General features: G+C 42.3%; 1 protein-coding gene across 7 annotated transcripts in view; it reads right to left on the bottom strand.

Annotated features, from left to right (window-relative positions):
• Positions 1 to 14,874, bottom strand: part of SRGAP3 (SLIT-ROBO Rho GTPase activating protein 3) — a 253,258-nt gene that overhangs the window by 54,963 nt on the left and 183,421 nt on the right. For all 7 annotated transcript variants that reach the window (XR_003138371.3, XM_049098635.1, XM_025450903.3 and 4 more), the window contains exons 9-10: positions 12,340 to 12,537; positions 4,812 to 4,896 (exon numbers count right to left, since the gene is read on the bottom strand). Coding sequence is in view for 6 of the 7 variants with exons in the window: in XM_049098635.1 (XP_048954592.1) it covers positions 4,812 to 4,896; positions 12,340 to 12,537 (283 nt within the window). In the remaining variant the exon portion in view is untranslated. The remainder of the gene's footprint in view (positions 1 to 4,811; positions 4,897 to 12,339; positions 12,538 to 14,874) is intronic.

Genomic DNA, 14,874 nt, shown 5'->3' with positions numbered 1-14,874 from the left:
GTTTACTGTTTGGGGTCTGCCTTCCTCATAAGGGCAGGAGCCTTGTCTGTCTTATGTTCACTGTACCCCCAGTCCTGGCTGAGCAAAGCACCTATGCTTTTGGATAATGAATGGACAGATAAGGGCAGGAAGGGAATAAGTGGGGAGGGATGAATCTAAGCATTCAAGTTCTGCAGCAGAATGTCAGAAATGCTCAAGGCAGACTTGTCCCTAGCACAGAATTGAACATATTCCCCTTCAGCTTTAAACTCATATTCTAGCTCTCAAGAACCACATGATCAACATCTTTTGGAATCTGTTTTCTCAACTTGTAGCAAATATCGGAAATCAAAAATTTTCTACCCTTCACCTTCTGAGATCTGTTGGGATTTTTAAAAACATATTTTATAGTTAGTGGCTCAGTCGTTTTCAGAAGGGTCAGATTGTCTGGTCCTGGTGGACACTGGCTCCATAATGTGCTATTAAATCTTGGTCTGAAAAGGTTATGTCCCATCCCTTTTATAGACGATGCACTATGCATTCTTGAAGAGCTATAGTAAACTGAAAAGCCACTCGTATATTGGTTATAAACCCTGGAGCTTACAGACTACCCAGAGCAGTAAAAAGGTCAGAGATCTAAGATTCAGACATAATGATAAACTAAGAATCCTCTGGCCAATAAAACAGCATAGCAACAGCCAAGGGGGATATAGGGGTGTGTTCTTGTTTCCAAGATGTGGCAGTGACACTTACAACAAGGAATGCTGATTCACAGGGCACCTAGAAGCTTTTTGACTTGTGTGTCTGGGATCAACCATGTTAAAAAAATTTGCTTCTAAGTGAGTGCAACTCAAAAGACCTTGTGTTTCCACTAACTCGTGGCTTCTCTGAACTATGCTGTCAAAACAGTCCTTGAGAGAAATGGATTACATGATACATTTCATTTTTTTTAAAGGCTTGTATAAGATGAGCACGGGTGTTATGCTATATGTTGGCAAACTGAATTTAAATATTTTTTAAAAGAAATATATTTTTAAAATAAAATAAAAAATGATAAAAAAAATAAAAAGACTTGTAACTTCTCAAAGTATTCTGCTTGGCCATGGATTTCTTACCTGTTTCCAAAATTTCCAGAGTGTCCCTCCCAATACAAAATAGCCCTCTGAGGACATAAAAAGTCTACTGGTGCAGGTGTAACCCTCCCCCAGCCCACTCCCAGAAGAGCTTACTACTGAATGGAAGAGTCAGTGTGTGGAGGTAGAGGTGAATCTTCGATTGACAGTCAGCAGAGTGAAGGAGCAGAGATTCAGTCTGCCCAATTTTTTCATGCCCCCGTTGTCCAATGGGCAAGAATCTGACCAATGTAAGTCAATGCACATCCCTCCCTTTCACACAGTGAAGGAAGAGTATCCACATCGACCCTTATCAGGCAGCAAGGATACAGAAGAAACTCCAGATTTGGTCTCAGCTGCAGTTCTTTTCAGTAATTTGGTAATTTATTAACTTTAGAAATAACAGTGTACCTGTGTTCATTACTTATGACGAATACACCCTACTCAGTGATGTCAATAACAGGAAATACTGGATGTAGAGTAGAACTAACTGTACTATCCTTGCAAATTTCCCATAAATCTAAGTCTATTTTATTTATTTATTTTTAAATATTAATTAATTAATTTATGAGAGTGAGAAAGAGAGAGTACAGGGGCGGTGCAGCAGGGTGAGGGGTGGTGTGGAGAGAAAGAGACAGAATCCCAAGCAGACTCCATGCTGAGTGCAGATCCCAACGTGGGGCTTGATCTCATGATCCTGAGAGCGTGACCTGAGCTGAAACTAAGAGTTGGATGTTCAATCAACTGAGCCACCCAGGTGCTCCTAAAACAAAGTCTTATCTTTTAAATAAAAACCCAAAATCTCTTCAGCATCGACCAGTCTAACAAGACCCATCCCAGTATTCCAAAGAAGCACAATGGCTTTTTTCCATGGCTGGCTTACTAGAGAACAGGACTCTGGAGATTCTTCTCAATGGCTCTTCCTTAGCAGCCCTTATACCTCAGAAATTGCATTTTCCTGCGGTTTTTCATTGCTATTTGGCCTAAAACTCAGAAGGAGGACTGGTAAATCATATCTCAGAGCAAGGTGGAGCTGAAGGCTAAAGAAACTTGGAAGACCAAATTGGTCAGGAGTTATGCCAATCCAAACTAATTTTTATTATTTCATTAAGGCTATTCAGGCAAGGGCAGTAATAAAAGGTTGCATCAGATAGCATGCATGGGTGAGCTGAGGAGAAGCACTTTCTAATCTGGGATCTTAGTTTTTAAACAAATATCTGGCTTTCTAAATCCAGGGCACCCGATTTTGAAAATATAAGTTAACTACCAACTCATATGGACCTGCCTTTTGGTGCATGGCTCTGAGAAACATCCCCCAGTCCGCCCTGGGGCCAGGGGCCATAAAACCAATCCTCCACTTCAGTGCTAGTTGTGGAAGCTGCCCCTGTCACCGTATCTGAGCTCCTCTCTAGGACTTTCTGGCTCTTCCCTTCCCCTCCATTCTCCTTGCTTTGGTGGCTTCTTTGCTGCCCTACTCCTTCGCAGCCCTGCTCACCTGGCCCAGTGTGGAAATGTCAGGATGGGCAAAATGGAGAGGGCTGTCAGGGAAAATGAAGAAAAAAAAAAAGCCCATTGCAACTCACTCCTCCCCATTCTTACCCCCAGTCAATGAGTTTTGACAAGTGTATATACCTCCATACAACCAGTACCCAAATCAGGCTACAGGACATTTTCATCACTCCCAGAAGTTCCCCAGCTAGAAGTCACAGAACTAATCTATGTTGATAGAAAGAAGTCACATCAGTGACTGCCTGGGGTCGGGGGGGTGAGGGATTAACCTCAAAGGGTTACAAAATAGCTTTGGGGGTGACAGAAATGTTCTATATCCTGATCTGGGTTGTATATGTTTGTCAAAACTGATTTCTATGCAAAATGGGTAGATTTTACTGTATGTAAGTTATATGTCCATAGAGCCAATTGAAAAAAATTCTACTGATACTAGTTTCAAAACCCTGGTTATTTCTCCAAGTCCTAGTTATTGATCTTTCTTGAAATGGGCCCAGGGTAATCCCTTCCTCTCCTGGATCATACCCTCAGAGTCTGCAGTGTTCACCTGGTCATTTAACCAGGTGTGTGACTTAATGTCATTTAACAAATGTCATTTGTTTTTTTTACGAATTCATGAACTGTTTCCATACAAGATTATAGGAGCCTTGAGGCTGTGAAACTATAACTTCTGTTTCCTCTAAAGCATAGGGCTCACAAAGGCCAAGCATCGCAGATCCTAGCTACCCACTTGATTGGTGCCAACTGGACAGTGTCAGAGAAGACTCGGTGGCCAGAGCAGAGCCACTAGAATGCGCACCCATCTGGAGAAGAGAGTGACTCAGTAGGGGGACAAGGACATGTTGTGGGTGGCAAGCCTCCACTGGCCAATGAGCGCCAGCCCCATGCCCCGCTCTGATTCTCATCTGTCACATTCCTCCTTCTCTGAAAAACTCGGTTGATCTCAAGCTGTCATCTTGAGATCTACTAGTATCATCACCTTGGAAATTCCCTCCATCTCTCTCATGTTGGGGTCCCCTATTTCCCAGACCCCATGCTGTTTTTCCTTTAGGTAGAGCACATTGTTCAGCCAACAGCCCTCTCCAACAGAATATAAGAATATATCTGGATGTGGAGCTCCAAGTAGCGCCGAGCAACTTCAGAAACCCCAGGTCAGTTCCTCTCCGCATACCTGAGCCGCACACCAGTTTCTAGGTCCACCAGGATTTGCTGCAGACCATCCCTGACTTGGAGCCTAGTGCATGTCCTGATGACCTTTCCATTCAGTGACTGTTAACTGAGTCCCTACTGTGAGCCAGGCACTGTTCTAGGCACTGGAGATAAAGTGGTGAACAAAGTAAACAAGAAAATTTATTGAAGATTGAAGATATGATACTGTTGGGGTGGAGGTGTGACCAAAGGTAATAAGCAAATGAACAAATAATAAAAAGGATGGTGATGAGTGAGATGAAGAAAATCAAACGGAGAGAGTTTTGGGACAGAGGTGGTGATTTCTTAAGGTTGGGGGGCAAGAAGAGTCTCACTGAGGAAGTGACATCTAAAGGATAAGGAGCCACCCACAGTGAGATCTGGGGTAATGACATTCCAGTCAGAGAGAACAGCAGATGCAAAGGCCCAGGGGCAGGAACAAGCTCAATGAGTTTTGAACGGCAGAAAGCTTAGTATGGCTGGAGCAATGATTAATGAGGTCAGAGAAACAGGCAGAGGTCAAATGATGTAAGGCTTCATGTACCAAATCCCAGAGCACTGGGATTTTATTTCAATCGGCTCTGGAGGCCTTTGGGTAATTTTAAATCTACTCCCCACAACTCTCAAGGATCAAACTTTTGCTTACATATATGAATTTTTATTTTTTGGACCTAGACTCCTGGCCAGGCACTCCACTAGTATTCCTGGCAAACAATATCTGCTGATGAGCATCAGTGCAAACCTCTGTGCTCCTGGATTCCCACTCCCTTCCCACTGGGGACCCTTTTCATCACTTTGCCTTGGACCCTCCCCGAAAACCCAAACTAATACTTCTGGTTGCCTCGTGTTTTCTGCAGCCAGACTACACCCCTTTCGGCATCTATACCAGCCTGCCCCATCCTGCCAGCTGACTCTGGTACCAGGCCTCATTCTGCCACATGCCCCATGTTAAAGGCTGAAATGTCTTAAAGGACCGCAACAAAACAAGCACCCCTCCTCACAGCCTCCACCGCCCAACCAACTCACCTTCACCCAGGGTCTGCTTGAGTAAGTCATGCTTGGCCTGTAGCTTAGTGATGAGGTTACTGCCGTTCACATATTCTTTAAATTTCTGTAAGACACAAAGCACAGGGGCATTACAGACAGTAGGGCCAAGTCACACGGTCTCTGCCTCTGGGACCAACCTCTGTGCTGGGGAGGTCAAAGGGAGATCACGTCACCCTCCAGGACTCCAGCATGGGGAGAAGAGAGGCCTCCGACCTGCTCCTCTGCTCTTCTCCATCAGCCCCCAGCTCTGCCAAGCATGGTTCTCCGGCCTATGAATTTCAGGCCACTTTGCGGAATATAATGAAAGCTCATGGGGAATGTGAGCAGTGAAAGGTGCTTTTGTCAGGTGAGGACTGTGGGGGTCCCTAGCAGATGGCTTCGTTAGTCATCAGGCTCCACTGTGCTTCTGGGCCACAGGCAATAAAAATAGGAATCATCTCTGGGGGCACCCAGCAGAGGCAAGAGTGCTTTATCAGATGTGTCACAGAGGAGCCTCCTATCGAGCCTTTCTTTTCATCTGGCCCCACTCTGAAGGAGGAAAGGCTATGCAGGTCCCTAAAGACATTCCTATTAAAATAACCTGAACTGCATTGGGGGATACAATTTTCTTCTTTTTATAGATGACACAGGTGAGGCTAGCATAGGGAACTGATTTGCCCAGGGGCCCTGGGACCTGAAGGTTGCCTCTAGTTCAGGGACCTTGTCAAGCACAATGCACTTCAGAGTGGTACATGGGGACAGGACCCACCAGAACAGAAACTCATCCACCTGTGCCCAAATTCAGCGGGATCTCAACCACACCTACACACAAGTACCAGCTTTCCTTGCCCACACCGTATCACCCAAACACAGGCCCAGAGCCCCCTCAACTGGGGCGTGTTTTGCTAGACTGTGAGCCACTATTGGTGGGGTCCACAGCCAATTTGTTTTGGGCTCCCCGGTGCTTATAGCTGTGCCTGGCATATATAGCCAGTGCTGAGAAAGTGTGCCGAAGCCCTGACCTTGTAGGGGCTGACACAGAAGAGAGGACAGCTAATAAAGAAAGGGAAATACACAATTAGTCAGCTGCTGGTGAATGCTAGGAATAAAGATAAGGCAGGAATGGGGGCCTATGAACCAGGGCAGCCCTCACTGCAAAGTTGCCCTGGGAATGTAGGCCTGAAGAAGCAGAGGAAAGGGCCATGTGGGTACACATGGGTACATGGGGGAAGGAACATTCTCAGCAGATGCAACAGCAATTGCAAATGCCCTGAAAATGAAGGCACAGGATGGTATGATTGCCCCATAGTTGCCAGCTAGTTTCTCACAAAGAAATCCAGTTTATTGCCCAAGCCAGAATGCTCAGAAAGGGGTGCAGAGGAGCAAACAAGTGAACCATAGAGGCTTGAGACAGCCCAGTATGACCTGTAAAGGAACATCTGGAAAATCACCATTGTCGCACTGAAGACAGTTGTAGGGTAAAGGCCCATAGGATGGGGGCTGACATGTGAACAGATCAGATTGGGATCATCCCACCCTGGCCCCAACTTGATAGGTTTCTGGAATAGCAGGGCTGGCAGGAGGTGGTGTGTCCTCTCTCCTCAGCCATAATCCTTCTTGGGTCCTAGGACCTAGTCTTATTAATAAGTACTCCTTCTTGCACCTGCAGAACACTTGGCAGTTTTCAGGCTTATACCTTTGGTCCTCATCACAATTCTGGATAGCAAAAGTTGGGGGGGGGGGCGTTGTCATTCCCATTCTAGTCAGAAGGAGACAGAAGCTCAGAGCTGTGGCTACTTGGTATACACCTTGAGCAGATTACTCCCTGCCCTCCTCAGGGTAAAATGACAGTAGACTCAGCTTTCTCCAAGTGTGGTGCGGCCTCCAACCTGGCTGGGGAGAGGGTCAAAATGCAGATTCCTCCTCAAGAATACTGGCAGTCACTAATTTCATACCTGAAGAAGATACCAGACCGATTCAGATAATTTCCAGGGCCCACCTCTGGGTGGGTGGTATGCTGGGAATCTATGTTTTTAACAAGCTTACTACATGATTCGAATGCATACTTCAGTGTGATAACTGCTCTTCTCTAGGCTCTCTGTGGATGCTTCCAACACCCTCTGCTCTTATCACATGTTTAAAAATTCACCATAAGAAGCACAGCTGAGGTATAAGCAGGTATTTTCCCCATCATGCCCTGCTGCTCCTGATAGTTGAAGCTCTAACCCAAACAAATAATTCACATCTCGGTGGGTTATTTACTGGTTAGTGGAAGTTATACCCCAGGGTTCTGCCTACTTTTTCCAAGCTTCATCCAGGCTTCAAATATGACCCACCATGGAAAGAATGCCATCAAATTGTATTGATGTTTGCATTAAAAGGAATATTATGTCCTTTAAAATGCCTAAAACAGGGGACCCCTGGGTGGCTCAGCGGTTTGGCGCCTGCCTTTGGCCCAGGCGCAGTCCTGGAGTCCCAGGATCGAGTCCCACATCGGGCTCCTGGCATGGAGCCTGCTTCTCTCTCTGCCTGTGTCTCTTCCTCTCTATGTGTATCATGAATGAATAAATGAATGAATGAATGAATAAATAAATGAGTAAATAAATATATAAATAAATCTTTAAAATAAAATAAAATGCCTAAAACAATGTCACAACATCAAGTTATGAGATGTACTAGCCAACCAGGTTGCTAGATTAAATATTAAAATTAAAATATAACATCCATGACCCTTAATCATCAACATTGGTGAATTCTGTCTTTTAATTTCCAGCAGGATAGACCCCCTTCTCTGCTTCTACCACCCAGATTTCTTTGTTTCTGCTGCCAACATGAATTAAAGTGAATTAATATTCATTAATATTCATATGCGCTCCTTAATCTCTGTAACACATAAAATTTTCTTTGTAAACACAGTAGGTCTTGAGTGGAAGTGGAGAACCCCAGAAATTGGCACAGGCTCATTCACTAAGACTAGTTTTATTATCTTTCTTGAAAACAACAAAGTCAAACAGTGATGACCAAGGAAATGCTATACATGTTTTCAACAAGGGATTGAACAAGGCCTATCACAAGTTGGAGCCGGATGTCAGAACTGGGTGGGTCTGTGACTAAATGACCACAATCTAAAAGTTCTGATCAGCGGATCAATTTCAGCCATGGCATGTTTTAAATAGCTCTATGTTTGGCCTTGGCTCTGGCATACCCCCTAGTTTTTTTTTTATTGACAAACTTGAAGGTGTGAAAGCCACACTCACTGAACCTGCAGACAACATAAGGTTTAGGTCTGAAGAGACAGCACATATGTTGAACAACTGGAACAAGACCTTGACAGTCTGGAGCCACGAACTAAATCCTTCAAGAGGATTTAGTTGGTAATTGGTAATTGGTAATTGGTAACAAACATAAGACCTACCCAAGGCATCACCTTTAGGAGGAAGGTAACCTGGTTTAATGACAGTATGTAGGGAATAAAGATTTAACTGATAGCAACTTTAAATATAGATACATATGTGTGTGTGTGTACTAAATATGTAATTTTAGTTAAAAAAGAATATTATGAAAAATTACACGCCAACAAACTGAATAAGCTAGAATAGTTTGAGAAGAATAGGCATTAACTCTTCTTTAAAAGTTTGGTAAAATTCACCTGTGAAGTCATCTGCCCCTGGACTTTTGTTCATTGGGAGTTAATACCTATTCTTCTTAAACCATTCCAAAAAGTGGAAGAGGAAGAAAAGCTTCTAGATTCATTCTATGAGGCCAACATTGCCTTGATACCAAAATCAGATAAAGATACTACAAAAAGAGGGATCCCTGGGTGACTCAGCGGTTTAACGCCTGCCGTAGGTCCAGGGTGTGATTCTGGAGACCCTGGATCTAGTCTCACATCGGGCTCTCAGCATGGAGAGCCTTTGTCTCTGCCTGTGTCTCTGCGTCTCTCATGAATAAATAAATAGTTTTTTTTTTTTAAAGATACTACAAAAAGAGAGAACTACAGGCTAATATCTCTGATGAACATAGATGCAAAAATTCTCAACAAAATATTAGCAAACCAAATCCAATCACACATTAAAAAAATCATTCACCACAATCAAGTGGGATTTATTCCTGGGATGCAAGGGTGGTTCAATATTCACAAATCAGTCAACACAATACATCAACAGAGAAAGGATAAAAGCTATGGATGAAGAAAAAGCATTTGACAAAGTACAACATCCAATCATGATTAAAACCCTTGTCAAACTAGGTTTAGAGGGAATATACCTCAATATATTGAAGGCTATATATGAAAAACCCACAGTTAATATCATACTCAATGGTGAAAAACAGAGTTTTTCCCATAAGATCAGGAACACGACAAGGATGTCCACTTTCACCACTTATATTCAACATAGTACTGGAAGTCCTAACCACAGCAATCAGACAACAAAAAGAAATAAAGGCATCCAAATTGGTAAGGAAAAAGTAAAACTTTCACTATTTGCAGATGACATGATACTATACATAGAAAACCCTAAAGCCTCTACCAAAAAACTATTAGAACTGAGAAATTAAATCATAAAGGTTACAGGATACAAAATCAATATACAGAAATCTATTGCATTCCTATACATTAATAGTGAAGTAGTAGAGAAATTAAAAACACAACCTCATTTATAATTGCACCAAAAATAAAATATATAGGAGTAAATTTAACCAAGGAAGTGAAAGACCTATACTCTGAAAGCTACAAAACGCTGATTAAAGAAACTGAATACAAAGGTAAAGATATTCCATGCTCTTAGATTGGAAGAATTAATATTGCTAAAATTCCATACTAATCAAAGCAATCTACATATTTAGTGCAATCCCTACCAAAATACCAACAATATTTTTCACAGAACTAAGACAAATAATCCTAAAATTTGTATGGAATCACAAAAGGTCTCAAATAGCCAAAGTAATCTGGAAAAAAAAAGAACAAAACTGAAGCTATCATAACCCCATATTTCAAGATATACTACAAAGCTGTAGTAATCAAAATTGCATGGTCCTGGTACCAAAACAGAATACAGATCAATGGAACAGAATAGAGAGCCCAGAAATAAACCCATAATTATATGGTCAATTAATCTACAATAAAGAAGACAATATGCAATGGGGAAAAGACAGTCTCTACAACAAATGGTGCTGAGAAAACTGGACAGCTACATGCAAAAGAATGAAACTGGATCACTTTCTTCACCATACACAAAAAATAAACTCAAAATGGATTAAGGACCTAGATGTAGACTTGAAACCATAAAAATCCTAGAAGAGAGATGGGCAGTAATATCTCTAACATCAGCTGTAGCAACATTTTTCTTGGTGTGTCTCCTGAGACAAGGGAAACAAAACAAAAATAAACTATTGAGACTACATCAAAATGAAAAGCTTTCTTCACAGCAAAGGAAACAACCAACAAAATGTAAAAGGCAACCTAGTGAATGGGAAAGGATATTTGCAAATGACATATTTGAGAAAAGGTCACTATCCAAAATATATAAAGAACTTCAACTCAAGATAAAAAAAAATAATAATCCATTTAAAAAACAAGCAGAAGACATGAGCAGTCATTTCTCCAAAGAATGCATCCAGATGGCCAACAGACACATGAAAAGATGCTCACCATCACTCATCTTCAGGGAAATGCAAATCAAAATCACAATGAGATATTACCTCATACCTCACAGAACAGTTAGAATAAAAAACATAAGAAACAACTAGTGTTGGCAAAGATGTGGAGAAAAACCCTCTTGCACTCTTGGTGGGAATGCAAACCAATGCAGTCACTGTGGTAGACAGTGACTCAAAAAAATTAAAAATAGCATTACCACATGATCCAGTAATTCCACTACTGATTATTTAGCCAAAAAAAAAAAAAAAACAAAAACACTAATTTGAAAAGACATATACACTCCTATTTTATTGCAGCATTATTTACAACAGCCAAATTATGGAAGCAGCCCAATGCCCACTGATAGATGGATGGATAAAGAAGGCGTGGTATGTATACACGCACACACCTGCACATGCGCGCACAAACACAGTGGAATATTACTCAGCCATAAAAAAGAATGAAATCTTGCCATTTGCAACAGCATGGATAGATCTAAAGGGTATAATGCTAAGTGAAATAAATCAGTCAGAGAAAGACAAGTACCGTACGATTTCATTCATATGTGGAATTTAAGAAACAAAACAAAGGAACAAAGAAAAGAGACAACCCAAAAGCTAGACTCTTGAGTACAAACAGATGGTTACCAGAGGGGAGGCAGCATGGGGGAATGAATGAAACAGATAAAGGGGATTAAGAGTCCACTTAGCATGATGAGCACTGAGTAATGTATAGAATTGTTGAATCACTATCTTGTACACCTGAAACGAATATAATGCTGTATGTTAACTATACTGGAATTAAAATTTTTAAAATAAAAATAAAAACAAATCAAAAAGAATATGATCTCAGGACATATGAAAAGCATTAGGGAGGAAGGAGTTGGAAGTTTAGTTCTATTCTGTGCTGGTTAGACTGCTGTTGACTTTAGAACAGGCATCAACAAGAGGAATATGTTCGGGAAAGAGCCTAGGATGCTGAGGCCACTCAAAATGAAAGCTTATGAGGCAGGATTTACAAAATCAGGTATATTTAGCCTGGAGACATCAAAACCCAGTTCCCTACCAGCAAGCCAAAGACTGTTTTGTGGCATTAATCTCTCTGGGTTGCCTCAGAGAACAGGATCAAGATCAATGACCAGAGATCCTAGTGAAACAGATTTTTGAAGATAATAGAGAGGAGGGAAAACATTATAATATCTACAGCCAGTCACAGGCCAAAACAAAAGGGCTATTTGGAGATGGAGGGAACTTTTCATCCTGGGGCTATTCAAGCAGAGACTGGATGACTTCTTGGGAGGGATATGACTGAATGAGATCAAGCATCAGATCTGAGGTCCCTTACAACTCCCAAATTCTATGTATACTAAACCCATGTTGAACTAAAGCCCCAATGCCCTTTATTCTTGTTCTTCCCCGCACCAACTGAATAGAAAGGAAGTGATCTGGGATTTTCCATGAAGGGCTTACAACTCACCAGTAATTTGCATAGACTACCCAGGACATGGTTTCCAAAGCCCACACCCCAAATTAAAACACCTCAACACGACAACCATACACTTAACTTTATGGCTGTTACCTAAGGGCTTGCCCATAGGTTCCATTCACCATTTTCTTCACATGTTACTGAACACAACTCTCTGGTTTTTTTCCTATGTTAGTTGCAATAACCATCAATCCAGAATCAATGCTGATGCTCCCCACTGGTCATTCATTTTTTTGCATTTTACAAAGCCAAGCCAGGCAATTTACCTAATTTGAGAAGCATGTCGGGAAAATTTTAGCTCTAATTGACTCACATGGTTTTGCTGGCTTCCACTAGCTTGGGCTGCTCCCCAAAAGTCACTGCCAGCAGGTCAGCAGTGGGTTCTGGGTTCAAGAGGTCACTTACTGTAAAATAAAACATTTCTGTTTCCTGCTGGTTGGCTCTCCTTTTGGCGATGTTGATTTTGCTCATATAGGTCTCAGAGGCAGCTGACTTCACAGACTCTGTAGATCGACTGTGTTGGAAGGCGTCAGAGACATCGAAGTCCTCCACAGTCAGCATGTCCTGTAAGGTCTGCATGGTGGCATCCAGGGTTTTTCTAACCTGGAGAAACAGCATGTCAATAAAAACCCTTCAGCCTCAGAACACCTCTGACACCTCAAGTCCTTTTCCCCCACTTTATTTCTTCTATGTAAAGCCTCTGAAAGGTGGGCAGGATAATGATGATCATTCTCATTACACTAATGTGGGAAGTGAGGCCAGTGAGCTGGCTGGGGTGAGAATCCGTGTTGCCCAATATAAAGTCATTTTATTGAATTGCTTCTGCTGAAGAGAACCTTGGAGAATGTTGTGACAAACAAGGAACCTGGGTTTCTAGGTTTGTTTCTCTTTTCGTGATCATATAGCCCCAAACTAGCCCCTTCAGTGGGAGGCAGGTCTCTTGAAGAAGGATAACATTAGAAATAGCTCTCAATGCTCATCCAGAGGGAAGAGGGGACAAAATCTTGGTAGGATGAGGGGCCATCCTCAGTGGACAGACTTTCTGGCCATCTGCTCCTGACTTATCGAAAGGCTGACTGAGAAAAGAGAACTTGAGGAAGACATATGCTGAACCAGTCCTCCAGGACTCCAACTTCTCTCCTGAAGTCAAGTGGGACCCAGGGAAGGCTACATAGGCAGAGTGCAGGAGCCCTGACCTCACAACATCCCTTCACTGACTTGTGCCCTATACTGTGATGGAGGATCACTCCAAAAACAGGGGAGAGGGCAGCCTGGGTGGCTCAGCGGTTTAGCGCTGCCTTCGGCCCAGGGCGTGACCCCGGGGTCCCGGGATTGAGTCCCACGTCGGGCTCCCTGCATGGAGCCTGCTTCTCGCTCTGCCTGTGTCTCTGACTCTCTCTCTACCTGTGTCTTTCATGAATAAATAAATAAAATATTAAAAAAAACAGGGGAGAAATTGCCTCTATATTTGTTGTTAAATTATTGTCACTTGAAGTCTTTCTTGTTACTCAGATCTCAACTCAAATATCACCTCCTGGTGACATCAGAGGCCTCTGACTACTCTTCCTTAGAGCACATCATCATTTGATATTTTGCATACTCATTCATTTGTTAGTTGCTTTGCTTTCATGTCTTATCTATTTTTCCTCACTAGAACATAATCTCCATGAGAGGAGGTACTAGGGTGTCTTGTTCACTCATTTTACTCTGCATCTAGCACAGTATTTACAGCATAATAGGTGCTTGAATAAATAAATACTTGAATAAATATTGGTTGAATGAATATTTGTTGAATGTATAAATGAACAGATCAGTTTTTTTCTAAGACAGCCTAACAGAAGTTCAGGTTCAAAATTAAGCATTTCCAGGATGCCTGGGTGGCTCAGTGGTTGAGTGTCTGCCTTTGGCTCAGGGCGTGATCCCAGGGTCCGGGGTCAAGTCCTGCATCGGGCTCCCTGTGAGGAGCCTGCTTCTCCTTCTGCCTATGTTTCTGCCTCTCTCCATGTGTCTCTCGTGAATAAATAAAAATTTTTTTTTAAATAATTCATTCTTTAAAAAAAAATTTAAGCATTTCCATAGCTATAAACGGCCTATACAGAGGAACATTTGCCTCATTCTCTCTGGGGCCCTAATTTCCAATTTAGACCCCATCAACATTGTTGCACATAGACTGTTTGATGTAAACAACTGAAGAAGCTTCGGGGGAGGATGTAGGACACAAACACTTTTTTCAGCTCCTCTCTCTCCTCAGGTGTGCAAAATAAATACATAATTCATTTCTGTATAATCTCCCCCCAGGGACAGCTTTGATTCATTATTATCCTGGGTGACAATCTGTCTTATGTCTCTCCTAGTTCTGTCCTTTGTGGAGACACAGAGCAAACCAGCCCTCTCTGCCCAGGACAGTGCTCTTGAGATATGAAGATGGGGACCATGACTCCCCATCTCCAGCTATGACTGCACTCCTCAGTTAAACCTCAGATAAACCTGCCCAAGATTTTAGGTAACATTCCCCACATCCTGGTGTCCTTTGTCCAGGAGCCTTCGGTTGATTGACCTCTTCCCCGCATGGAGGTATCCAGGCTGGAATAGGATGTTTCCCATTTGGCTTCCTCAGTCCACATCAAAATAAAACCACCACAGTTGGTGCTTCCATTTGCATACTCCCAGTGGTGATCCTGTCACCGCTTTATGGGAGGCGTAAAGGCGGTAGGTAGTTCCTCGGAGCTCAGAATCCATGACACATTCAGTGTGCCCTGGGTTATTTCACTGTGTATTTTAAAATACCTATAACTCTCTTTGATGATAAAAAGTAACATAAACTTAATGCAGATAATAGAGAAAAGCATAAGAAGAAAACAAATCACCTGTAATTCCTCTACCCAGCTATAACCACAATTAACATTTCAAAGTATTTCCTTCCAGGCTTTTTTCTCGTGA

This window comes from Canis lupus, chromosome 20 (assembly GCF_003254725.2).
Source record: "Canis lupus dingo isolate Sandy chromosome 20, ASM325472v2, whole genome shotgun sequence".
NCBI classification, from domain to species: domain Eukaryota; kingdom Metazoa; phylum Chordata; class Mammalia; order Carnivora; family Canidae; genus Canis; species Canis lupus.
This window is presented reverse-complemented; position numbering and strand designations above follow the sequence as displayed.